Raw genomic sequence first — 26,333 nt, 5'->3', positions numbered from 1 at the left:
CATTCTGCAACCGCTGCACGCTGTCTGCAAGCCACAGCATCCTGCCACTCGCTGCCGCTCGTGTGTTTTCCCACTTGGAAGTGCTCCGGGAATGCCCCTGTGCCGAGGAGCGGCCAGCGAGCAGCTGCGGGCGTTTTGCAGAGTGTCAGCTACTGAAATGCAGGGGCTGGATGCCTGGAGAGACAGGAAGGGAGCACGGAGGAAAGGTGCGGAGCATCCGCGCGTCAAGGGATGGAGCAGCCGGATGGCCCGGCGGAGCTGCCGGGATGCTCCCTAGGAGCACGGATCCCCTCTTCCCTCCCATGTGTTTGACTTCAGAGAATGATCCATGTAATAAATCTCCTCCTGTTTCTACTGCGATGGCAAATTTGCTTTATCCTCTTTGGAACAGCTCCCTCAGGACACTGAACAATGGCCCAAAACAATGAATCCCGACAGTGCTGCTTGTGCTGCTGGAGCACAGACCGGGCGCTCGGCATCGCACAGGGGTGTTTGTCCCCGCAGGGCATCAATGTCCCCAGGCACAAGGGACATCTCGAGCTCCCCTCTCCTCGCCCTCCAGGAGATGGAGATAAGTCTCGGGTCATCCTTGCTGTGCTGATGAAGAAAATTTTGCCTGGATGCAATTTTAGCCCAAAGAAATTAAAAAATAAACAAAAAAGAGGGAGAGAAAGCAAAGGTTTGTTTATCCAGATTTTTTTTCTCCTTTTCTAGGGCCCATCTTGCACAACCCCAACGCAATTCCCAGGAATTCCCAGATAATCCTGCCCAAATTGCATCCCTGGGTAATCCCACACATTCCTGGCACTGTTGTGTTCGTTGGGCCAAGGTGACACCGGGGCAAACGGTGACTTTGGTGATGGTGGCGCTGGGGTCCGGGGCTCCGGCACCTCCAGGCTCTGCCTCCAGCCCCGGTGCCACAAGGACTGGGAGAGGTGTCGGAGGCTCCTTCCCTTGCGGAGAGCAGCAGTTGAGGAGAGGGCTACGGGCAAGGCAGGGCCATCGCTCACCGATCACCCCGGCACTGGCTGCCCTTGGACTTGGCCTGACGCCTCCGTAATTACCCGGGCCAATTAGCGCCTCCTTGGAGAAGCATCCGCATTGGCCAGGGCAGGCAGCGGTGACCGGAGCATCCTCAAGGGCTCCAAGGGCCATCGCTGCTCCGTGCTCAGCCAGGTGGGTGTCATCGGGATGTCATCTCCATCCTGCAGCCCCCTCGAGCACTGGGATAACAGGGAGCGCGATCCCGTTTCCTCCCGCCGCGGGGACGGCGCTCCGGAGCCAACGCGTCCCGCAGCGCGACGCCGCCCGCTTGTTTGTGCCAGGATACACTGTTCCAGCAAACAAACCGGATTTGATTGATACCCACTGCTTTCTGCACGCAGTAAAGTCACTGGTGTATAAACACGCCAGGACCCCTTCATCTGCCTGTATCAAAATTTCTGTTACCTCATCTCCAGGGAATGTCCTTCAGTAACGTTTTGAAAAGCTTATTTTTCTTTCTTTCCTTCCTTTCCTCCTTTCTTCCTCTTTCTTTCTTTCTTTCTTTCTTTCTTTCTTTCTTTCTTTCTTTCTTTCTTTCTTTCTTTCTTTCTTTCTTTCTTTCTTTCTTTCTTTCTTTCTTTCTTTCTCTCTTTCTCTCTTTCTCTTTCTCTTTCTTTCTCTTTCTTTCTCTCTTTCCTTCTTTCTTTCTTTCTTTCTTTCTTTCTTTCTTTCTTTCTTTCTTTCTTTCTTTCTTTCTTTCTTTCTTTCTTTCTTTCTTTCTTTCTTTCTTTTTCTTTCTTTCTTTCTTTCTTTCTCTCTTTCTCTCTTTCTCTCTTTCTCTCTTTCTCTCTTTCTCTTTCTTTCTCTCTTTCTCTCTTTCTCTCTTTCTTTCTTTCTTTCTTTCTTTCTTTCTCTCTTTCTCTTTCTTTTCTTTCTCTCTTTCTTTTCTTTCTCTCTTTCTTTTCTTTCTTTCTTTCTTTCTTTCTTTCTTTCTTTCTTTCTTTCTTTCTTTCTTTCTTTCTTTCTTTCTTTCTTTCTTTCTTTCTTTCTTTCTTTCTTTCTTTTTCTTTTCTTTTCTTTCTTCTCCTTCCTTCCTTCCTTCCTTCCTTCCTTCCTTCCTTCCTTCCTTCCTTCCTTCCTTCCTTCCTTCCTTCCTTCCTTCCTTCCTTCCTCCCTCCCTCCCTCCCTCCCTCCCTCCCTCCCTCCCTCCCTTTCTTCCTTCCTCCCTCCCTCCCTCCCTCCCTCCCTCCCTCCTTCCCTTCCTTCCTCCCTTCCTTCATTTTTTTTTCCTTTTTTTCCCTTTCCTGCCGGCTCCCCACTGGCAGCAGCTCCAGCCCCTCCGCTCTGCTCGGAGCCTCCCGACCCGCGTTTGCTCTTCCAGGAAGGTCTCCCTGGGGCAGAGGGCGGTTCTGCTTCCCGGAGCTGCACTCGGCAACAACCAAAACAGCCCAAACAGGGTTTTTAATTCTGGTGACACCAGGCAGAGTCACCCGCAGCCAAGGAGCTATTGGGGCCAGTGCAAAAAACCCGGGTTTCTGGGACCTGATGGCTGATAGGGGGATAACGACTCCAAACCGGGTAAAACTTCAGCAGCTCTTGTACTCACTGAGCAGCAGCGGAGCCGCAGACACGGAGCAGAGCCGCTCCTTGGATAGAGCTGCTCCTTGGATAGAGCTGCTCCTTGGATAGAGCTGCGAGCTCCAGGCCTTCTGCAGCCCTTTGCATATCAGCTGGCCAAAGGGCACGTTCCTGCAGCCAAAAACGAGGGCAACTTTTCTGGAAAAGCTCATCCTGCTTCAGCGGGAAAACAAGGAACTCCTCTTACTTTAGGAAGTCTCTGGAGATCTTGATGCAGCCCAACACCCCCATCCTGGTCAGCAAAGCGGTGAGGAAGGAGCAGCTCTGAAAAACTCTCCTGAAAACCAAAACCGAGACGCTCTAGATTTCGCTTCTCAAAAAAGCCAGGGCCGCGAGCACCAGCTGTTTCCAGCAGCTGCTGGGTGCGTTAGATTAGAGCATTCCAGGCACTGAATGATTAGTCAATTGATTAATGAACTGGGATTTCTCGTCCAACGAAAATATTTTGCTTTCGAAATAGAATTCGATGCACGATTAGCACATAGATCCATTGCGCATGTGCAACGAACGTCTGCATCTCCCATCGGCGAGGAAAGGTGTCCTCGGCAAGGCTGCACCGGCGGGAAAGGTGCCCTCGGCACGGCTGCTCCCGGCGCTCCTGCCGGGATGCACTGGGGCCTCCTGCTCCTGCACCCGGAGCTCCGGCACTCGGGTCCATCCACTGCGTGTGCCCCACGCTGCGGGAGACGCCCCAAAACGGGAACCCTAAAATCTCCGTGGAGCCTCCAAAACCAGCCCCTTGCTGCTCAGAACACCCAGGTACCTCCTTCTCAAACGGGACTTGGCAGCAGCAGGGGGTGAGCGTCGCTCTTGGGAGCGATTTACTCATTTTTGGGTGGGCAGAATTGGAAGGATCCTGGTACCACGCGAGCTCCGGAGCCCCGGGTACGCGCAGGCACCCGGGCCATGGTCCCAGCTCCCGGCAGAGCCTCACCCCACCGCAGCGAGCGTCAGCATCACGTTGCAGGGATGATTATGTTGATTTTTATATCATAAAACACACAACAAGGCGCTGGCTGCTGTGTGTCCCTGAGAGAGAAAGCGCAGAGGATGCTCCCTGCTGCAAACCCGCTGCCGGGCACTGCGCCGCCGTGCTGCCATCAAGGGAAAACCGCATCCCAGTATTCCCGAGCAGGCAGGAACGTCTGCCACGGCGGTACCGGAGCTACGGGACAGGGCAGAGGCTCTCAGAGGGATGAAAGGAAAGGATCGGACAGGAGGAAGCGACTGGAATTCAAGTGACTGCAATGAAACATTCCCTTTGCTGGAGCTGGGGCTCCGGGGCTGCCGGGAGCAGGAGCACCGGGCACGTTGGTGCCAACGCAAGGAGGCCAAGAAACATCATCCCGGCCAACAGGAGCTGCCCCGGCTGACGGAGGAGCCCACGGGCTTGGCCATCCCGCGGTGCCCGTAACGCCACTCACCAGCACATGAAATATTCCCCTTGACAGAAGGTCAAAACAAAGCAAACGCTGCTCAGTGCGGAAGGACGGGGTGGAAAAAGCGGATTAAATGGGAAGGATAATGAGCTGACGGGTCTTGCGTAGGGGCGAGCGCGTCTCGCTTGCACCAGTGTGGAAAATCAATGCTCAGACAAGAGAGGTCTGTGCTACCGTCAGGGGAACATTGGGGTGGCAGCAACACCGCTCCAACCATGAGATGTTGGCCCCAAAACAGCGAGGATGCCCCAGGGGAACTTCTCTGGCTGCTGATCACGGAGTTCAGCCCGGATCGGCTCCTTCCCATCCCAGGGCATTAACTGGGAGTTAATGTCCCCGCACAGGACGGGCCGGGTGACGGCCCCCTTCCCTCCTCTCTCCTACGTGGTTTGAGGATCACTTCACTGCAGACCGTCCCACTGCTCCGAATCATCCTCAGCGGGACCAGACCTAGCGCTTCCGCGGGAGAACCGGGCAGGTTTCCGCTCTCCCAACCGCCTGGTTGCGCTGCTCAGATTTATGCACTTTCTCCCTAATCTAAAGTAACGTTTTAAAGGTTCCTGGGCACAGAAACATCTCAAGCATGCCCGTGCGTGCGGGTGTGCGTGCAAGCGCACACGCACACACGCTGGAGCTTAAGATACTGCAGATATAATCACCTGAGTAAAGGCAGCGTCTTGGACTGAAAAATGTAGCCATTTTGGCCAGGAACCAAAGCAAACACCTCCTGGCCCCAGTCCATACATTTAATCAGGCCCTGTCCCGAGCCTTTCCGCTGTGCCTTGGCCTTGCCCAAGGTGCCCGCTCCAACACGGCACAGACCACAGGTGATTTCCAGGGCACCCTTCACAGAGCAAGGGACCTTTATTAGTTTAAGCAAAGTGACATGCAAAAAACACTCGAATGAGAGTCCCATCTGCTGACAGATCAGATGCTGCCCAGGTCCCCAGCACCGCCGCTGCAGAGCCTGGGGGAATCCGGCTGCCCGGGCGGCTGGATCTGCAGGACCTGCTGGGCAGGGAGGGCGATGGGGGCTGCAGGGCCCTGCAAGCACCGCTGCAGCAGGGACCACGGCCACCAGCGCCGCTCTTCGGAGCCCTGCCCGTGCCGTGTCCATTCCTGGAGTCACTCCGAGACAGCTCGTCCCAAAACAGCCTGCTCCAGCAGCATTGACTGGTGCATCCTTCAACCCCGGCCATCCGGCTCCTAGGCTGGGCCCAAAGAGAGGGAAGATGCCCAAGCTCCAACAGCGTCGAACGCAGGGGGCACCTCGTCCTCCGCCCTGGCTCTTGCGCTGGGTCCTCCTGTCTCCTTCCTTCCCGGGAACCGGAGCACGTGGGCGCGGGATCCCTTGGCCACGGGTTGGAGAGGCAGGAGGGTCGACCTGGCGCCCGGAGCGTTGAGCCCTGCCGGGACACGCGCTCCTCCGCGGCGTCGCGTCCCTCGCCGCACCAGCAGCCCCATCTCTCCTGTCTTCACACGCCTTCCACAGCAGGGGCCTGGCCACATTCCTAGGGGCGAGTCCCGAATTTGGAGTAGGTACAAAAAACACTTGAACTACAGACAGGATCTGTGTTGAGTTGACTAGGAACAGGGGCCTGGTATTTGTTGAGAGTGTTTAGTAAATCATAGGTGTTCTTTACCCCATGCACGTTCAAACAGCTCAGGATGAAATATGCATTTCACATCAACAGCGATGGAGACCCCAGTCTTCAAAATCCGCTGGGAACACAATTTAATATCAACCTTCTTGTATTAAACAGGATCATCTTTAAAAAGCACTGTTATGTATTTACTGGTTTACCATGACACAATCGCCTTCTTCACTTTTTACGAGGATACCGTGTTATTTTATAAAAACAACCCGAGTCGTTATTTGCCCTGTCTTTGGAAACGTGCATATATTTCAAGAGAGGTTCCGAACATTTTCCTCGTTAAAAAAAGGCATGGGAAGAGGCTCACTGAGGAGCGCGTGGTGCCGGTCACGGCCCGCGGCGCAGCACGTGCAGCAGGGCCAGGGCAGCAGCAGGGCCCGGGCGCAGGACGGGGCTGCCCGCGGCGCTGCGGGGAACCACGGGGCCCTCGTGGCTTTGCTGATCCAGGAGCTGCTTGTTGGCAGCAGCGTCGTCGCTGTCCAGGTCATACGCCAGTTCTGAAAGCAGAAGGAGAAGGGTGGTCAGGAAAGCACTGGGGGGATAAAAACACTGTGGAAAACAAGGATGCTCCCACGCACGAGGGGGCAAACCGCCCGCACGGCCGCGCGTGAGGGCCACGCGGCCAGCCCCGACGCGGGTTTCTCCCGCACAAAATCCTGTGTAACCTCGGCACGAGGATGGGAAGGGACCTGAGTGCAGCTCCCTGCAGCTGTGACATAGATGAACAAGGCAGAAGAGCCGCAAAACCCCCTGTCAACCCTCTGCCCAGCCCTGGTCTCAGGGCATCTCCCAATGCCCTACAACAAACCCTGTGCTTGGCAAGACCAGGAAACTCAGAACGCCAAGGTGTCCCAGCAAGAAACCAAGGGAGATCCGGGGAAGGGGCTTACTGAAGAGCTACTCCAAAGAAACCCAGCTAGGAGGGGTGCTCAGCAAAGCAAAATCTAACTGTACGCACTGCAAGGACACGTGCAGCAGCGACGAAACCCAGGCGAGCACGAACGCTCCCCCTGAGCCCAGAGCCAGCCAGGGCCTTGCTCACCAGATACCTCCCCGTATCCTTCAGCTGAGGGACTGAAGGTCTCAGTGTTCCTGGAGCCTTACATGAGTGTATGCAAAATATGTTCGTCACAGCACTTCCAACACACTCATCCCATTCCCTGCTACATTATAAAAGTGCCGGAGAGCCAGGAATACGAAAGGATCGTGCACCCCTGGCATGCCCGTGTTGCAACACAGGCGGCTGCAGATGAAGCACACGGCAGCTCCGAACCAAGACAACGTCCAGTATAGAAGTTTTGATCCAGCAGAGCTAGAACTTCAGTAGAGCAGGACATGAACAGGGAGAACCCTCGCACCCACCCCATCGTGGTGCAAAGGACCAGCCGAGCAGGGAGCCCGAGGCCGCCCGGCCTCCCCGGCACAGGCAGGGACGGCAGCCAGGCCGAGACGGGCAGCGTGGAAGGGCGAAATCCCAGCAGTGCTCAGGACGGAGAACAGAAATCAAGGGATGCTTCAAGATGCTGCTGCCTGCCCTGCCATTAGCGGGATCCACCTGAGATGTTTCTATCAACAGAGCACCTGGACCTAGATGGTGCATTTCTAGCTGATCCAAGGCAATAGGGGACCTTCTCCCCTTCTTGTGCCGCTGCCATCTGCTCCTGTGGTCCAGATTCCTGTCCTGGAGGGGAACCAGCTACGCCAGTCCCTCTCAGCAGCAGAACTCGGCCTTGGGAAAAGCCAAGGGAGCTCCTTTCTAGCAGAGAAGACCCTGACTCCAGCCTTTCACCAGCCCTCGTGGCTCTCCAACATGCTCATGGGCTTGGATCATCGGACCCCACCCTGGAGAAGGAATCCAAGAGGCTGAATAAACACTCTAGCTGTGAACACCACATCAATGCAGCGAGCATCACTGCCAAGGCAAACACCCGGGCAGGATTTCTTCATCAAAATACCCAAACCCTGCAAAACAAAAGCAAAAAGATGTTAGCATGACAAGTGAGTCAGCCTGGGCCATCAAAGAGGGCCACAAATGACTGAAAGGCAGCACACATCCCTAAACACAAAGGGCCTGATGCAAGCCAAATCCGCCTGGGAAGCGCTATCTGACTTATCCAGACTCCCACAGGCAATTCCTCAGCTCCAGAGCTCTCTCCTTTCCTCTTAGGATGAGAAATGATATAAATACAACATATACATACTGAAGGTATTCGGTACAAACATCCAAAATATCCCATGGCCTCGCAGGAACAATCACCATCCTGCAAAGGATCCGGAGCCAAAAGCCATCGTTATCCCCCAAAGGAATGTCGCTTTCCCAGGACGTGTCCCAGGGATGCGGGGATGAGGAGAGCAGCTTTGAGCTTCCTGCTGCCCTGGCTTATCTAGCCAAGCTCATTGCTGCAGAACGAGCAAGTGATTTAATAAAACTACAGGGGATTATTTCAGTCTTTTTATAAAGTGATCACAAGACTCCATGGCTGGTACATCATCCTATCCAGACAACAAAATCCCTGGGAAAGGATGTACCTTCTCTGTCATTTGGGGGTTTGGAAGGTGTGTCCATAAACTCCAAAGATTTCTAAAATGCAAAAGCCTTATCCTCACTCGCCAGCCCCCATTGGCACGGGCTAGGACAGGAGCAGCAACGTGGCAGAGCTTGTGGGGAACATATTTCTGTTAGAGCATGTTATTTTGGGAAAACCTTCCCAAAATCCACAGGAGCCAAACAACTACAACTGCATTTAGCTTAGAGAAGATGGGAAACATTGCTTCAATGAAGTCCTGAAGAGCACGGGGGCTTGGACACTTCCACTTAACATTCTGTCCTGAAGCTTTACAATCATGAGATGAGGGTTCCCACACAGTCCAAAACACATCTGAATTACGTCGGAAATGTTCACCCAAAGTGCACCAAAATGATAATTTCAAATTCAACTTCTTAGATTCCACCTGAATCTGAGGAAAGGCCAATTAGGAAATCATGGAATTTCACCCAAGTGGGAATTCTGGTTTCCTCATTCTCTTTGACCAAACTTCAAAGCAGAATAGAAACCTTGCTGTCATCAGAGATTTGTGAGATATTTTCCTAGCTTTGTTGAAGGCTTTAGAAGGTTTGGGTTTGGGTGTGGTGTTGGTTTTAAATGCTCTTTGCGCTATTTCCTTCTCTGCATTTATTTGTATCCAGTTGCAGACTGAGGCTGATGGATTTAGCCATGTATCTTTTATTTTGCATTAATAATAGGCCCATGTCTGCGGCAAATCCATTTCACTCAACTTCTAATGACCTTTTCTGTGAGTGCGTATATGTATGTATGTGTGCATCTCCATATATCTGTACGTATGGTGGAAAAAAAGGTTTTCACCTCTAACAGGCCAGAGGGCCAGCAGATAACAAAGTCTAGGCAACAACAACATGAAAAAACAAATAGCAATAATAATCAAATTTAAAAATCCTGGAATCCAGATTCACAAATGCTCCTAATCAGATAATTCAGCTGTCCGGGTTTCATTAAGCTCCCCGATTAGCACAGAAGCCTCCCACCAAGATTTCAAGTGCAATATTTCAATAGTTCAGTGCAATATTCAGAGCAAGTACATCATTTCGGTGCTGCAGTGCAATATTTCAAGCTCTTTACCAGCTGGGGAGTGACAAGGCCGCAGCAGACGGGGGCTGTTGGGGCAGGAGCCCTGGTGCTGCCCGGTGCCCCGATCCTGCCGCCCTCCCAGCCCTGTTTTCCAGCCGTCTTCTGCTTTCCAGGTCCCCCCTGCTCCAGCCCTGATTACACACTCTAATTTGCAACAGCTTTCTGCTGCGAAGTGGCCCTTTGGCCTGCAGAGGCATTTCTGGGGAAAACTGGAAAAAAATCTGGTTCTGCTTATAATCAGTTAAGAGTCCGGAGGGTATTACCGGCAATCTGCACTAATTACGTACGCGATCCTCGCTCGCCTCGGCCCTCCGTGTCCTCTGGGCCACGGATTAGATAATCCCCTTAAAATAATAGTCAATCACGGGCCGGGCTGGCTGGGTGCGTGCGAGCAGGGTGCGCTGCGCCGCTTCCCGGAATCCGCCGGCGCTGGCGGGAGGCTCCGGCGGAGCCCGCGCCCTTCCCGGGAAGCGGCTGGTGCAATGAGCAGCCCCCGGAACGCGAGGCTGCTGCGCTTCTCTGCCCCTCGAAGAGCACAAGCCCTGCTGGGCTTCCCGGCTCCGGTTTGCAGGATGCGCACAGCCCGCTGCGAGGTTGCACGCTCCGAACCGGGCTTTGCGCAGCGGCGCCGCTCGCTGCAGGCTCCTTCGAGGAGGACGTGCAGCACCTCTGTGCACGCTGGCCGCGCACGGCTCCTTCTTGTTGAACTGCACTAGCTTTGGACGCATCTCCAGAAGATAACTAAACCGGGAGGAGGCTGTTTTTGAGCTGGCACAACAGCTCCCGTTGCAGCTGGCACAGGAAGAGCCAGGAGGATAAGCACCGGCATGCAGGGAGTGTCGCAGCAGGCACGCACATTCCTGCACAGAACACACCGATGCCTGGCGAAACACCCCTCTTCTTTTCGCCCTAAAAGGGCAACTGCATCTGAAGCAAACGACTGGCAGCAAACGCCTCTGTGGCAAGTGACATCCAGCGCATGGCCACAGCGGGCTGGCTTGGGCAGAGCCGGCATAGCCGGGAGCAGGCACCCGGAGCCAGGGAATGTCCCCTTGCCGCCAGGCATGTGGCCCACCTGCTTGCCAAGCTTGCCCCGGCAGATGGCTGCAGCAGGGGACCTAATATAGTAACATACCCAGAACCGATGTCCGTGCTCCAGAACTGCCTGGTGGAGTCACTCGATAGCGCGGCGGGGACGGCGGCCAAGACGACCCCTCCACCGGGAACATCCATCCCGCGTCCCGCAGCGAGGCTGCCCCGGGGCCAAAGCACTCGCGGGGACACGGTGGTGGCTGCTGCTTGCAGAGGATGGGAAGGGAATAGGGCATGGATCGTGATAACGCGTTTCCAAAAAGCACTCAAGGAGAGGTAGCCGAGACCAGCGTGAGCCCTGCCCAAGCTCCTGCAGCTCCCGTGATCACTGGTGAGCGTTGCCTGTGCGTGTCCTTCAGGACTGGGCTAGGAGAACACGTGCTGCTATTCCGGAGAACTGCAATCCCCAGGGTGCATTGAACAGCGAGCCCGACCAGCCTGTGGAACGAACTGCCTTGGGATGCACCGGGTAGACTCGGAATCCAGTCTCCAAAGCTGCACTGGATTCCTCATAGAGGAAGATGTTCGTGTGAAGACCACGTTATTGGCCTCATTGCAAGGTGAGATGTCAGCGCCAGTGACACTGCAGATCAGCCTGCCTGTCCCTGCATCCCGCTCTCCCTGTCCCTATCCCACTAAGTGCTCTGATAGCACAGCTGTCACCACCTGAAATCTGGAGAACCCTCCTGTTTCAGCGCATACTGCTGCTGTTCGAGCACCAGAAGTTTTGCTCGGGTCAGTCTCCGATTTCCCAGCCGTCTAATGCAAACACGCATTCCACAGACACCTCTTCAACCAAAAATCAAACAGTACGACACCGTGCGTGTGGCCACAACTGCACGGAGAGCCAGGATCCTCCGCGCTCTGCATCCCCAAAACACCTTGGACTCTTCCAAGCATCTAAGCTAAGCACGGTTTTAATTTACGAGGGAGGTTTTGCCCTCAGGGTTTATTTATCACTGTGAAAATCCTGGAGCACAAACAGGTTCTCCAGTCTCGTGTTGTGCAGGGGCTGCAGGAGCCCGGGTAGGTGCGGACGTGACGGAGGGTAATGAACGCGCGCCAGGCCTGGCCGCGGCGCTCGGCTTGGCACGGCGGCAGCGCTGCGCGCGCAGCGTGTGCACGGTCCTGCGCCCGCGCTCCTCCACCTCCTCCGCAGCAATTTAGGAGGTGCGGCTCTTGGCAATCCGGATTTGGGGGGGAAAAAAGAGAAAAATCCGGCTCTGCACCGTGCCTCCGTCACCAGCAACGCGGCCAAGGGATCCTCTCAGAGCTCGGCAGTAAAACCAACTTCCTGGAAGAAACCCAAGGGAAGAAACCCAAGGGCATCGGCTGGGGAATCACTGATTTGCAAAGCAGGACTCACTCTGGCTTCACACGTCCAGGAGCAGCGTGCACCGCAGTCCAGCCCACGGCACCGTAGACACCACGGCGAGCGCGGCGCCGCTGCGGAGCCGGTTCCCCAGGATGGTTTTGGAGAGGGCAGCAGCCAGGGTAAATTCCGTGGCTCCAGGTCACGGGCGAAGGCAACGCTGGAGCTGAGGCAGGAGGAGCACGGAGAGGAGAGGGAGCTGCTGCTCCTGCTCCTGCTCCCGCTCCGTCCTTGGGCTGCCCGCGAGGAGCCCCGGGTGCCACCGCAGCCATCGAGGAGTCTTGGCCACGGATGTCCTCAAGTCTTTGGTGGAGGAAAGGGACAAAACACCCACAAAAGTCCAACATCTCCCACAGCACGGGCAGAGGGGCCAGGCCATTACCCCACTTCAGGAGACTGCACCTCCATCCCACCTTGTCCGGAGTCTGCCATGTGTGACTTTGGCCCATGGTTACTTTTTAAAACAAGTCCTCATTAATTCCTCTCTGCTACTCATGGATCTCTAGACTTACCCCAAAGAGAATTTGGCATCGGCAATTGCATTAATCACTCTTCCTTTGGCAACAAGTGAGAGAGTTTCTGATCTCTGCTTGCAGAGCAGAGCCACAAAAACACATTTAGCAAAAGGTGTTGGTATAATCCATTAAAAATTAATGAGTCTCATTAGCATTATTAATTAGAAGCGCTGGAGTCCTTTTGTTTTGATGACAGAGCAGCATGCCCTGATCTGATATGCAGCTGTATGGTCCAGAAAAAAAGAGCTGTTCCCTAAAGGAACTAGGAGAGAAGAATTGAAAAACAGCAGGCTAAAAATGGAAAGTCAAAAGCATCTGCAAATGCAGGCGTCAAGAGGGACGACAAGAAAAGAACGGCTGGAAACAGAAGAGAATCAATGGAAGGGAAATGATTCCCGAAGCAGGAATATAGGTCAAGCTACTTCCCTGCAGATGCCCCTTGCCAGGAGCTGGACTTCGCTGCAGAAGGTGCGGGTGTCCCGGCCAGGTCTGTAGCTAAGAGATTTTGCTGCGCGTAGCAGGAGCAATTGGAAAATTACTGTGTCTGAATCCGCTCCCATCTCCTGTGCTCATGGATAGGACGGTCACGTCCTGACCATCTCCAGTTTCCATGTCAGCAGAGGAAGCATCTCGTTTGGCTCTGCTGTGCTGGTACCGTTGCCTCCCAAATGATTCTATGATTCTATGATTCCGTCCTCATCTCTGTGTCACCTCGGTGTTCATTCCGTCCTCATCTCTGTGTCACCTCGGTGTTCATCTTGGGAGGCAACGGTCCCAGCAACAGCAGAGCCAAACGAGATGCTTCCTCTGCTGACATGGAAATGGAGATGGTCAGGACGTGCCCGTCCTTTCCATGAGCACAGGAGAGGGAAGGGTTCAACACAGTAATTTTCCAATTGCTCCTGCTACGCGCAGCAAAATCTCTTAGCTACAGCATGGCCGGGACACCAGGACAGGCACCTCTTGCTCCCTGCCTGCTGGCATCAGCCTCCCCAGCTCCGAGTGTCACATTTAGGATGTCCATTTCTCCAGGAAGACACGTCAAGACCCAGTCCTACAAGGAACGTGAACGGTCCCTGGATTCCAGAAGCCACCTGCAAACAGGAGCCCCCAAGGCAGAGGGATATTTCTCCACGCTTGGTCAGAACCCTCACGGCCGTGCTGCAGACCCAGGAACATCTGACAATTTCCTTTGTGACTCATTAGGACTGGAAACCAGACGTGAGCCAGGCCCAAGGCATCAGGATTTGGCTTCTGGACATTGTTTCCCCCACACAGGCAACCGGAGCAGGTCCCTTGGAGCAGAAAGGAGCCAGGACCTTGTGTACGTCCAACCACGTATCCCCGGATACCCGTCATTCCCGTATGCTTGTAAGGAAAGGGAAAACCGAAGTGGGCTGGCACTGCACAGCAGGGTGGGCAGCAGCTCCGCTCGGAAAGCCGGAGTCATCCCAGCCGTGTGCCGGGGCCCAGGGCGCATCCAGCCCCTTCCCTGCCCTTTTCCACGTGTGGGGCCACGCGGCATCACCCAGCGCAGCAGAGGGATCCCTGCGGCACACGGGGACACCGGGAGGTGACAGCCCCAGCAGGACCCAAGGCCCGCAGCAAGGAATGCCCCCCATCCTGCATTATTTTAGGCACTTTGCAGCTCAGGCTCGGGAATGTCACATTCGCGGTGGAAAATCAAAATAAAAAAGATCTACGTAATCCAGTTTGCAAATCCCTTTGAAAATAAAAAATCCTCTATAAAATGGACTACGCAGATTAAAGATAAAGATTCCCTGAAATGAAGAAGTGCAGCTCAGCTTTCCTGCTCTCCCACCCTCCCAAAAAGGGAAGAGGAGCCGGGCCCGGGCAGTGCCAAGCGCTGCAGCAGGAATCGGCCCTTCCCGCGGCTCTCCCGTCACCCGAGCGGTCCCTCTGCACGAGGAGCCCGGCACGGGGGCCACAACGTCACGGCTCCCTCAGATCCCGGCACACTGGGCATTAAATTCAGGGCAGTTCTGCAAAAACCAAGCTGTTCCACAGGGCTGTGCCAACAGCAAGGAGTTCACCAGCTGGAGAAACCCCCAGATCGCTTGTGTCAACGACACCCAAACACTCAGTGCCAATGCCGTTATTATTTTGATCCGTTAATACTTTGATCCACAGCCAATGCTTACAGATCAATTGTTTTCTAGGCATTTTTATTTCCCGAGAGGTTTCGTATTTTCACTCTTACCTGGAACCCAAACAGCTGCAATATTGGCATTCCCTGCAGGACCCAGACCCCAGGGCCGGGCTCGTTCAGCCGCTTTGGAGCTGGCGCGAGGTCACTTTGAGCACTGCTCCCAGAACGAGGACCAAAACCCTTCCAGCTGATCAAAGGGACCTTTTACAAACATTGCAGCCCGAGTAAGGACAGATGTGAATACTTAAATTCACCCTTATATCAGCTCAGGTCAGTTCTAATAAAATTAACACCCTCTTAAATAATGCACGCAATTTGTGTTAGTTTCATGCTTTTGCGCCTTACGGCTTTGCAGACGTAAGGCTCCTCCAGAGCTTTCCCTCCCCCTGGATGGGTGTCCCGGTGTGTCACAACCCGGGAATCTCCTGCTTTCCCAGAGGAATGAGGGGGCTCCTGCTGGGTATTGCTGCTCCGCCACCTCTAACCCGAACTTCCCACCAAAGATTCCCCCCTCGCTCCAAAGATGCTAAAACAATCAGACCCCTTCTTTCCCCAATAACGGAAATTATTACCTCAAAATATGTAATTAAAAGCTGAACTGCAAGCACCAGGAGTGCTCCTCTGAAAAAGAGCTACAAAACAAGAAAGGAAGCAGTGAAAAAACTAGTCTCTTCACGGCTCTTCCACTTACCCATTAGAGGAAAAATGGACTTTCCAGCCCAGGACGGAGAACGTCTTATTGGTGCAATACAGCCATTTAAGTGTTCTTTAGAGATATTCATCTCAAAAGCCAGAACAGAAGGAGCATTTTCTTCCCTTTTATTTATTTATATTTTTTCTTTGGTGCTAACTCACCTTAGCTGAAAAGCACATTGAGATTGTAATTATGGGAAGGCCTCATCGGGTAGATTTATAAACTCAGTTATCAGCTTGAATTACTGAAATTAGCAAGGCTAATTTAACACCACTGTTCAAAATAGCTCAGATTTGGAATTTCTTAATGGCCTTAGGAGAAGGAGCCTTTATGCACACTGCAATCTAGGCTTCATTCTTAGACCAAATTCCTTCTCATAGATTTTGTGAATGCCCTGTTTTGTAGCCAACACAAACTCTGTCCAGTAAAATAATGTAAGGACTCAGAATGAAAAGAGATTAGCTGTTCCCTGCTCCTGTTATTTTAAAGCAGAAATAACTTTGGCTTCTACTGATTCATAGACAAAGCTTGAAATGCAAAGCATGCTCAACTCCAGATTCAGCATGAAAAGGACCTTAAAATATTCCCGAGCGCAAGTAATGGACTTATTAGAGGGATGAAAAGAGGCACTTTTCACAGAATCCCAAGCTCTTTAGTCCCCTCCTATCAATAATCTCGCTTAAGAGTTTCATTCTATTTACATTTCTCTCCCTTCAAAATATCCTGCCTGCCTCATACGGAATAAAACATTTCCACTTGCAGAACGTTCGTTTATTTCTGCTCGTTAGGTGGCGAGGGCTGCCCGCCAGGACAGAGGGACAGCGCGGTGTCCAGCCTTGCCCCCGGGAGCTCAGGAGGGAGCAGGTGATGTTAAAGAGTTGGTTAAAAGCCTCGGGATTTAATGCCAGCTGATAGCGCCGGAACGCGACCTACCTGCGCTCTGCGCTCCCGCCTGTTTAACACCCACGGAAATGATGGAGACACTGAGAGAAAGCGTTAGATACCGGGGGGGAAATCTGCCCGGCAGGACTGAGGCTGTGGGAACGCAGTTTTACCCGGTTTTAATCTGAAGCTGCTGAAGTAGCGGTGGTTTTGTGAGGGTTTCACCTCCCTGCGGCCCCGCTCCCCGCATCCCGCGCCGTCCCGGGGCGGCAGTGCCGGGTATCCTGCACGTCGCCGCTCCTCGGCGCTGCGTGGGAAGGTTTTTAGACCTGTTTTTTGGGAAGGATGCACAAAACCCAGTGGGAAAGCTGGGGAGACCACGGGCACCACGAGCACCGGGCCTGGCGGGGGCTGCCTCTTCCCGAAATGCCTTTGATTCCTCCAGCGGGTTCCAGCGAGGCCCCCGCCAAGGCTCCGCTCCGGACACATCCCTGGGGGCTCCACCAGCTGCCCCAGGAAGGCCAAACCCAGACACAGGCCATGCTACCATGGGACCAGGACCTGCTGCAAACAGAACTGAGAGATTGCGGAAAATTTGGGCACACTGGAAATCTGGGGCAGGGGAAGGTGCTGTAGGATATTCCCAGAGGTCAGAAGCAACATTAGGAGCCTCTGGCCACCCCACACAGCGGTCCCGGTTGCCCTGCATCCTCCTACATAGGAGCTGGTTAATTATTTTGAGAGAGACATCTGCACTCTTTGGTGTCTACAAATGTCTGAGGTTTGTCATCATTCTCAGACCACTTACTTCCCAATCCGTGCATGGGATTCATCCAACATGCACAAATACCTCCTTGCTATGTGCTTATTTTGGGATTTTGCTCTTTTGCTGCTATGCAGAAACTATTCTTCTTTTCTCCACATTTTCCTAATGAGTTCTGGCGGTGGGAAGTTGTTTGTAAATCGCACAAGTATTTGTTTTACTGGAAACATCTGCTTTAACACATTTGTCTTGAAAAAACGTTTTTTTTTAAACAAAGGTATTAAGCTGCAATGTAAATTGGGCACATCTGTTTATGAGTCACTGCAATAGCGCTGCCTCCAGTGCACCAGCTCACACTGATCTCTGGGGGCCTGATCCAGCAGAAATTGGAAACTTCCAGCTTGCTCCGCTCCCTTTTCCAGCAGGACTTTTCCTAGAATATCGCTGACTGATTTAATAAATTAAGGCCACTAAGAAAGACCTACAGCATCTGCTAACAGCATTAAGTGTCAAGCCCAGTTCAGGTGCATCCCTAAGCCTATGCCTGATGTTTACCCGTGCAAGGGCTGATTGTGGGGGAAGGATTCGTGGTTAACGGTGGGACACCAGGGACACACTCACACCTGGGGACTCCAGACCTACCTCTGCCCATGGAGCCCGACCTCCTCTGCTGCCTTTGGTCATACAACGCTGCCACTAAAAGCATTTAGGGAAGCAAAACAGAAGGAAAAACATCAGCCAAACCTGCAAGATAACTGCCCAAACGGGTCAGAGCTGGGGTTTTTTGGGGGAAAACTGCTCCATCGGGAACAGCATCCATAGGCAGACGGAGCAGGCACGCGTCCCTGGGAAGGGTAAAGCTTTGGAGCACATCTTCGAGTCTTTTCCAAGGCAGGAATACAGGCACAAGCGCCAGGAACAGGAATCCAAGCCGGGAGCACCTGAGCTGCCCTCGGAGCACCTGGCTGAGTCCGCCCTCCGCGGGAAGGGCCCCGCGATCCTGGGATAAACCTGTTCTTTCCCATTCTCTGCGCTTGCCTTAACGCATGATTTACGTGGACAAGGGGAGAGGAAGAAACGCTGCAGGCCGAGCTCCGCTACGACCTCGAGCAGCTCGCGACGGTTTCTGTCTGCCTCCTGCTGAAACCAGCGGCGTCGAACGGAGCGGGACGAGCGGCCGCGCAGCCGGCAGGAGGTATCCGGCACGGATGCGCAGGGATGCTCAGGGATATCAGGCAGTTACCCAGACCCTAATGACAAGTGCTGGCTCCCACCTGCCAACCACAGACTGCAGAAAACACTAAAAGGCCAAAAAACCTGCGGCAGCAGCTGCCAACCCCCACGCGGGAAGCGTCTCCAGCATCCGCGGGACTCGGGCAACTCCAGACCTGCTCAAAGCCCAATAATCTTATAAAAACTTCAGACACTGAGTACACTTGGATTAAAACAGGAAGGGAGGGGAGAAAAAAAAAAAAAAGGATGTGTATTGCATTGCAGTTGTCCCCTCGCCGGGTCCCATCAGGGCAAGGCAGCAGCAGAGCCCTGCTCCGGCCGGGGAACAACGGGTCCAAACGGCACAGGAACGGTACCGGAACGGTAAAGCAAGCGGCGAGCAGCAGCCGCAGCCTGCACGGCATTTCTGAGAGCCCTAAATACCATTGGAGGCATTTTCTGAAACGACAGAAGCTGGTCAAAACGCCAAATTTCCATTCCCACAGCAAGCGGGGAATGTGCTACTACTCCAAGCTAGAACAAAGGCAAAACGTGTCCAGATTCTCTATTGTTAATGAAAAAGACAAACAAAAATAAGTCGTTGCTGGGAGGTCAAAACATACCATTCCAACAAAGCCCAGGCAATTAGTTGGGTTTCATCTTTGCTGCGGCACAATTAAAAATACAGTGTCGAGCACCCTTGCAGATGGAAAGCTGCTTTGGGAAGAAAGCTCACGATGATACATTCCAGTATGGGCAAACAGGCTGTTTCTGCATCTCCCAGCTGCAGGAGGAGAGAAAGAGGTTTCAATTTATTTTCAAAGGAAAAAAAAAAAAAAAAAATGGAAGAAGAAAAATGCAAAAATCAGCACACTCCATCGCATCTCCCGTTATAGCAGAGGGGCATTTTCCAACAAAGCCTTCCCATCAGGAACTTTCCAACGAGACATAAATGCAGTATAAGGGAGGCCTCCTTTCGGGTCAGAGCCTTTCCGTCCCCAGAGATGCATCGTGCACCCAAAATCGCTGCCAATTCAACCAGCTCTTATGGCCGGGACGCGCCGAGGAAGCGGAGCCGTCCCCTTGGAGCTCCCCTCGGAGCGGGGCAGGATGGCGAGGGCCGGTCCCCGCGCGCAGACACCGCGTGGGAAGGAGAACATCTTTCCTCCAGTTCACAGCTCATTTATCTCGCCCTTGCGAGGGGGTCGGGAATCTGGGAGAGATTCCTATGGGAATTGCCGGAGCCAGCATGCGGACACACCTGGTTCAGTTCATGTTACTACTGGTGTTAGCTCCAGCGAGGACGACAGATGTTCATGCAGCAGGTCACAGCTAATGCGGAACAGTCGAGGAGAGCTTCTTCCTGATGAATGATGAATTCCCCCGTTTCTGAAGCGCACTGAAAGCGAGCGGGCCGGTGTTGACTCAGTAACCCATCATGTCCAGGTAATACACGAACTGACGAGTGATTTGCAGCCTAGGCCCAAGTACACACTATTTTGCTTGCAATTATGGCCAAGTGAGGGGTGGGGAGAAGAGAAAAAGCAGTGAGGATTAAAAATGTCAAGTCCTGAGCAGTTCCCCTGGAGGAGCATCCCGCTCCCTTTCCGACATCCTTCGGACATGGCCTGGGATGACAGGCTGCTCCCTGGCCAGCTCCGCGCTTCCTTCCGCTGGAGAGCATCCATCACCAGGACGAGACACACGTGCGAGCTCAGCACGGACCTTCCCGGGCTTCGTTTTGGGAGTCTGATCTTGGAAACGCCTTCCCTGCAGTCTGGAACCCGCTCCCTAAAGCCCACAACCCTGCTGTTCCGCTCTTCCACATGTTGAGCTCTGGATTTAATCCACCCCGGTTAGTTTATAGACACATACACTTATGCAAAGAGGTAGAAGCCGCTTTTCAAGAAGCTGATGCTCCCGTCTGCAGCGAGTGGGAGCACGCGGGACATCGGGTGGGGAGACCTGCTGCCACGTAGGCTCTTTCTGGGCCACCTCCACATCGAGAGCAGCTCTGCAGAGCCGTAAGGCTCATGTAACAGCACCAAATTCACTGAAATTCAGACAGCGGAACCAGGAGACAAAGGTCAGGAGTTTTAAGGCAGCCCAGAGGATTTCATCACTTCCCATTTTCTTCACTTTAGATTTCAAGAGTGCTCTGAAAGTTTTACCCAAAAATCTTCCATAAAGCGGCAACATCCACGGTCCACCCGAAGCAGCCTCCCCGCTGGGACAACCTCCATCCCAGGCCAGGGCAGCAGCCACCGCTGGGAGGCCAGGACCCTCTGCCAGACCCTTTAAACACGACAGGGACATCTGGCCCGTTGGAAATGGTGTTTGCAGCTTTTCACACGCTTGTATTTCCTGGGGACACTTTCTGGGCACACACACGCCGAGCTCTTCCCAAGCCAAGCGGTGTTGAATAGTCCTCAATGGATCTTAGCTCCATGAATTTGTCTTGCAGCGTTTTTGACTCCGTGTGACTTCGGGGTGTCCCCGCTGTGCGACGTTCCTCCTATCCAGCCCTTCCCACGGCCCACGCAGCCAAATCCCACCAGGACGGCCTCGGGATTCAGCGGATGCTGCTCCTGCCAGCCCCGATGTCGTGCGTGGCACCAATGTCACAGCAGGAACCCTGTCACCATAGCCCTGTCCCCCATCAGCTCCCCTGCACTGCTGCTCGGGTGCCACAAAAGTGATTTTGGCCACTGAGGTCTAACCCGGGGTGACATTTATAACCGAGGTGACATTATTGATCTCTCTAATCGCTCTTATCAGTTGGCTGGGCTTGCACAAAGCTGCGCTGCCCTCGCTATCTGCGCAAGCTTATCCTGCCCTTCCATTAGGGAGAACCACCCGGCCTGCTGCGCCACGAAACCCTCCGCTATCGCTGCCCCTTAAAAACAAACCTATTTAAACAGCTTTGTGTTTCCCAGAAGGGGAAAAAAGGCACAAAAAGTTTCTGAGCTGGGGAGCGAGTTTCCCAGCGTTGGGAGAACTCGCACATTTTCAGCTAGAGGAAAACAGATTCATCATCCTTTAAAGATAAATACAACTATCGCTACTGCAAGTCGGCAGATTTTTGCATACTTGGAATTGTTTGGATGCGTTCAGTCATGTAAAACGCTGCTCTCAGTAATGGCTTAAAGATACATCAGCTCCCAAATTACCCTGGTGAGAAGTGTCTCCTTAGACACGCCGGCATTAGACAAACTGCCCTGGAACTCCCGGCCCAAATCGGGTGGTTTTGCCAGCACGGTGCCATTATAAACACGAAGACATAGGGGCTTGGCGAGCAAGCAGGGCACCTCATCCCAACACCTCTGTAACCTGCACAGGGCACAAGCCAGGACGAGGATCATCTCCAGAGCAACCCAGCTTTCAAAAACCGGAACCATCATCGTCGCTTTGGGTCCAAACGGACCGAAGCAGTGGAGGTCACTTCCCAAAAACACAAGACAAATTTAGACACGAGACAGATTGAAATCTACAACCTGAAGCATAACAACAACAACAGCAAAAAAAGAAACAAAATAAGGACATGGGATTAATAGACCCAGTGGATATGCTTGCTGATTCTAACGCTTTTGCATAGATGTGGCTTCTCCCAAAGTGCAAACCTATTCTAACACACAAACTCCCTAGTTCTTCAGTTGGGGATTTATTGCTTCCTTGAAGGACCTCACAGCATAAAAGCTTTACCTTTAAAAGGTACACATAAAATACACTGTAAGGCCCAAAAGGCTCACAGCACTGAAAACAGCCAACCAAAGGCTGCCATAAGCAGGCCCCATCTCTTAAAGCCACCAACAGTTTCCCCAGTCTGTCAATAAACAAGTTCATTTTTGCTGACTTTCAAAGTAAATTAATGAACTTGCCACTCAGCTGCAGCTTCAGCCAACTGTCACATGCGACTCCCTGACCTCTAGCTTGGATTTTGCATAGCGACAAAGAATTCTTGACTTCCAACCAAATCTTCATTAAAAGGAGAAATTTCAACAAACAGAAACCCTCAAAATAGAAAAGCAATAATCAAGCTATTGCACTGTTTCAGTTGGTACGATTCCAGCTCTGCCATCAGGCTAATCTAGCTGACATATGGCCTCTTCATTTTTTATTTATTTATTCATTTTTGCTTCAGGACAGGATGAGTGCCTTGTAAAACAGCAAGATTCTGCTAGTCCTGCTCTGGGGTCGAGTACTCGATAGCATCCTCTTTGGAAAAAAAAAAAAAGAGAGAGAAAAGAAAGAAAGAAAATAAAATTTGCTGCTACAAAAGTTGTGGTTAGAAGTTTCAAAGCATTTAGCATAAAAGAAAATTCCAAGACACAGGATGGACACCCCTTTGGATGGAAACATCTCACCTCGCCTGGTGACGAGGACAGAGCCGCTTTGCCGAGGGCAGAGGGGAGCCAGGCAGCACGGGCAGGTCCCGCCTCGTGTTTTCCATCGCAGTAATAGTCCTGGATCCAGGAAAAGCAGCAGCCACAGGTCCCTGTCCCAGTGTTCACGTGGGCAGGGACGTCTTCCAACGAACCAGGCAGTATTTTAAGGCAAACCTGCTGGGCTAGCGGAGGGGCCACTGCTGGTCCCCCATTCCAAGCTCCCCTTCCAAATATCAGGGAGATGGGAAAGGCAAAACCAAGTGCAGGTTAGGCAAGAGGAAGAGCCAGGCCGCAGAGCTGTTCTACACACACTGCAGGGCCAGCTCCATATATCTTTATTGCATACAACTATCCCTATATAACATATCTCATGGGATGAGGCCAACTTCCCTTCCCAGGACAAACTATTTCTACTTAACTCTGCCAAATCCATCTGTTCCCAAGACAACTTTTGTTACTGCCTAATGCGGATATTTTGGAAGGGGAAATCTTCCCCCTCATCCCTCGACGCTGGTTGCTGGATCACTCACAACATTCCCAAGTGATGCTCCAGCCCCTCAAAGGGGTTTATCCCTCCTGGTGAACCCTTCGAGCGGGGACGCGGCCAGATGCCACCACATCATCCCAAAAAACCATGTTCTCTGCCCCAGGCCTTGGTGCCAATCAGGGCGGTGGCATCTCCTGCATCCTAGGTTTATTTTCAGGCTTCTTGCCCAAAAGCTCACCATTATTAGTGGCACCTTAAGTGACATTATTAGCATTAACATTAGTGACATTACTAGTGGCACCTTAAGTGACATTATTAGCCCAGCATTATTAGTGACACATCTGCCTGCTTTGGGAACTGATTTCAGCCACGGGAAAGCTCGTTTTCAGTGTAGATCTCGGAATGTATTTGCACCAACTCACAATTTGGGGAGAAATACCATAATTTCTTCGCAGACGTACTCTGCCCCCGGTGTGGCACGGCTCCACGTGCACGTCCGTACCCGGCCCTAGTTTTAGTTCCACGGCTATCCCATTTAAAAACAGGAAGGGCTCTTCACCGACCTGGAAAGCTTTCAATCCTCCTCTTATTGTAAACCTTATCTGCCTTCAAAATCCTTAATGTGTTGCAGATGTGACAAAAAATAAAAGACCTATCATAAAAAAAAAAATTGCCATCCCAGTGCTTCCCACTGGGGCAACATAATAATGAATTTATTAGCATATAGTGCTCACCAACATATGTTTATAGTCACTCACAAACTTTTGACTTGACAGTTTACAAGTATGTTTAAATCATTAAAGTTTAAGTTGACTGTCCAGTTATTACAGGGTCATTATAAAAAGGAAACAAAGGTTACACTTTATACAACAGGCAATAAATCAAAGCTAGTCAGTACTGAAAATTGACTTTAAAAGAATATATGCTATTTTAGTGTGCAGGTTTCAAGAGCTTCCAAGGGGACACTGTGGCGGGACCAGCCCCGAGGAGCGCGTTTCCCATTAAGTGGCAGAGCCTTTGGCATCCGCATGGGAGAAGCTCGGAGTGCCGGGACAGCCACGTCCCACCGATCAGCACGGGGGTGGGATGGGACGGACGCTCCACAGGGAGCAACAATCTGACAACGTGGTCGCCCAAGTTGGGCCAAGGGCAGCCCCTGCACCCTGTCACCCCATGGGCGCCCGCCAAGGCCCCGCGGGTCACCTTGCTGCACACGCGTTGCCACGTTGAGTGTTGATGCATCCCACTACAGTCTCGGTTTGACATGTTGGTCCCGCTCCGTGGGACTTCGGGCAGGGCCAAGAGCCTGTGGCTCGTAGCCCAGGTGCAGCGGGGCCGGTCCCGCAGGGCCACGCGAGACCTTGCCGTGTTATTCTTGGATAGCCCAAGCGTACCCGTAAACCCAACTCGGCCCTTCTGCCCCATCACGGGGCTGGGAAACCCTCCCCAGATGACCAAGGTCCCCATGAAACGACGCAGCCCCCGGGCTGAGCCGGGATGCTTGAGACGGGCCCCACGTTGAGCCACGGGAGCCATCCCGTGCTCCTCGGCCCCGCTGCCCTCTCCTTCCCCGCATCCCGGCATTCCCTGGCGCCAAACGGGAACACGGAGCCGGCTGCCCCGGCCCTTCGCGGCTCCGATCCCAGGGAGTCCTGCAGTGCTCTCTGCTCCCTTTTATTTTGTGTTACGTACATATGATACGATGGAGGAAAAAATGAAAAAAATACTCTTTCAAAGTAAAAAGAAATATCACTCTGGAAACGCTGAAAGTATTTCCACACCATCAGCAGTTTTTCCTGGGCTCGTTTCCAAAGACAGACCTGAACAGAGGGTGGCGATTTATATCCAATACCAACCAGTTCTGACTGTGTCACTGTGTGACCAACTCTGCCTTTGAGCTCGAAGCCCAAACACAGAACGGAGCATCGTGGCATGAACAAACGAGGGAGGAGAGGAGGGCGGCCACCCCGACGGCCCCGCTCGCCTCCTCCAAAGCACCGGTGCCTACGGATCCATGGCACAAACCCACCATTCCCAGCGAGCCGGAAGGTTTAACCCGCCGGGCACGCAGAGCCCCAAACCACCTCTGTCTTCTCCCCATTTCAAGTTAATATTCTACCATCCTGCAACAAAGTCGGCAGCAAATCCCCTCCAGCAGAGCAGCACGGGGAGGATAACTCCTCTTTCCTTAACATGTTCACAGGCAGCAGTGACAAGAGAGGACTAAATTACCAGGCAGGCAGGTTATCTGAGAGATCAATACAGTGATTAAAGCAGCCTAGAGAGACAGAAAAAAGGGCAGCGAGGATTATATACACGGCTCCAGAGATCAGTGATGATATTATGGGAAAGGGTATAAGAGGAAATTAGAAACATGTTAAAATAGCATGAAGGTGTGACACAAAGACTGCAGAAAATGAAACACGTATCTGCCCGCCGTGCAGGACAACGCGGATCACCTGCATTTCCTTAGCATGCACTCTGATATTTAGTTTGTGGATGGAAGAAAGGATATTTTATCCTTCTCTGAATTATATTTCTCCTTCAGACCTGGACGGGAGGACTTAAAAATCCTTTCCTTCCCCTTAATTGATATTTGGATATATGTATTTTATGTATTTTACATAATGTGTCAATAATCTTTGATATGAAACTGGCATTTAATATTTCAGGTCGCACTTCATTAAGGCTATTTTAATTATCTCGGACCAATGGAAGGGAATTTACAACCATCTGTGCTTCGTTTAAGAGCCCAAATTTCCCTCTCAAACTTCAAAGCCGCAGAGCTGATCCTATCCAGGTTGGGTTGTCTGGTCTTTGGAGGAGCCACGCGGGGCGCTGGGACCGGCACCTCCCACCCGGGGCTGCCCTGGGACAAACCGAGCCCCGGTGCCGTCCCCGTCCCCGCGCGGCCCGACGGCCCCGGTACCTGCTAGGAACCGCAGCTGGTTCCGCGCTCGCGGCTCCCCGCGCCCGGAGGCCCCGTCGCAGTCGTCTTCGTCGTCGCAGTCGCCGCTCGCGTCCTCCTCGTGGGTTTTGCCCGGAGCTTTTCGGCGCGGCAGAGCCATCCCGTGCAGCAGCTGGAAGACATGAGGCGCCGGGGGGTCACTGAGCGCAACGAGACGGATGAGGGATCGCAGCAGAACCGGCCCGTTAACAGCCCAGCACTTCCGCGGGGAACGGCACCGCGCTGGGAACAATCCTCTAGGATCTGAGCATCCCAATCCATCTCACACGTCTGGAGGGTCTTCTCCCAGCACGGCCTTCCCAAAGGATGGCACCGCGACGGCTCCGCTCGCGCCGTCCTGCTCGCAGCTGCACGCTTGGCCTGGACCCACCGCCCCTCCGATCTGCGTTTGCGGAGCGGTCCATAGAAACCAGCGCTCCAACGGCGACGG

At 52.9% G+C, this 26,333-nt stretch overlaps 2 protein-coding genes across 2 annotated transcripts in view; both read right to left on the bottom strand.

Moving 5' to 3' along the window:
• The window catches only part of MBNL3 (muscleblind like splicing regulator 3), a 420,262-nt gene that overhangs the window by 323,664 nt on the left and 70,265 nt on the right, over positions 1 to 26,333 (bottom strand). The window lies entirely within an intron of this gene.
• The window catches only part of GPC3 (glypican 3), a 93,129-nt gene continuing 72,839 nt past the window's right edge, over positions 6,044 to 26,333 (bottom strand). The window contains exons 7-8 of the mRNA XM_088538463.1: positions 25,865 to 26,015; positions 6,044 to 6,213 (exon numbers count right to left, since the gene is read on the bottom strand). Of these exons, the coding sequence (XP_088394589.1) occupies positions 6,044 to 6,213; positions 25,865 to 26,015 (321 nt within the window). The remainder of the gene's footprint in view (positions 6,214 to 25,864; positions 26,016 to 26,333) is intronic.

The sequence above is a fragment of the Tinamus guttatus genome, unplaced genomic scaffold, assembly GCF_059628265.1.
Source record: "Tinamus guttatus ecotype Peru unplaced genomic scaffold, ASM5962826v1 Tinamus_guttatus_pri_ptg001087l, whole genome shotgun sequence".
NCBI lineage: Eukaryota > Metazoa > Chordata > Aves > Tinamiformes > Tinamidae > Tinamus > Tinamus guttatus.
The sequence above is the reverse complement of the archived record's forward strand: the minus strand, read 5'-3'. Positions and strand labels throughout refer to the sequence as shown.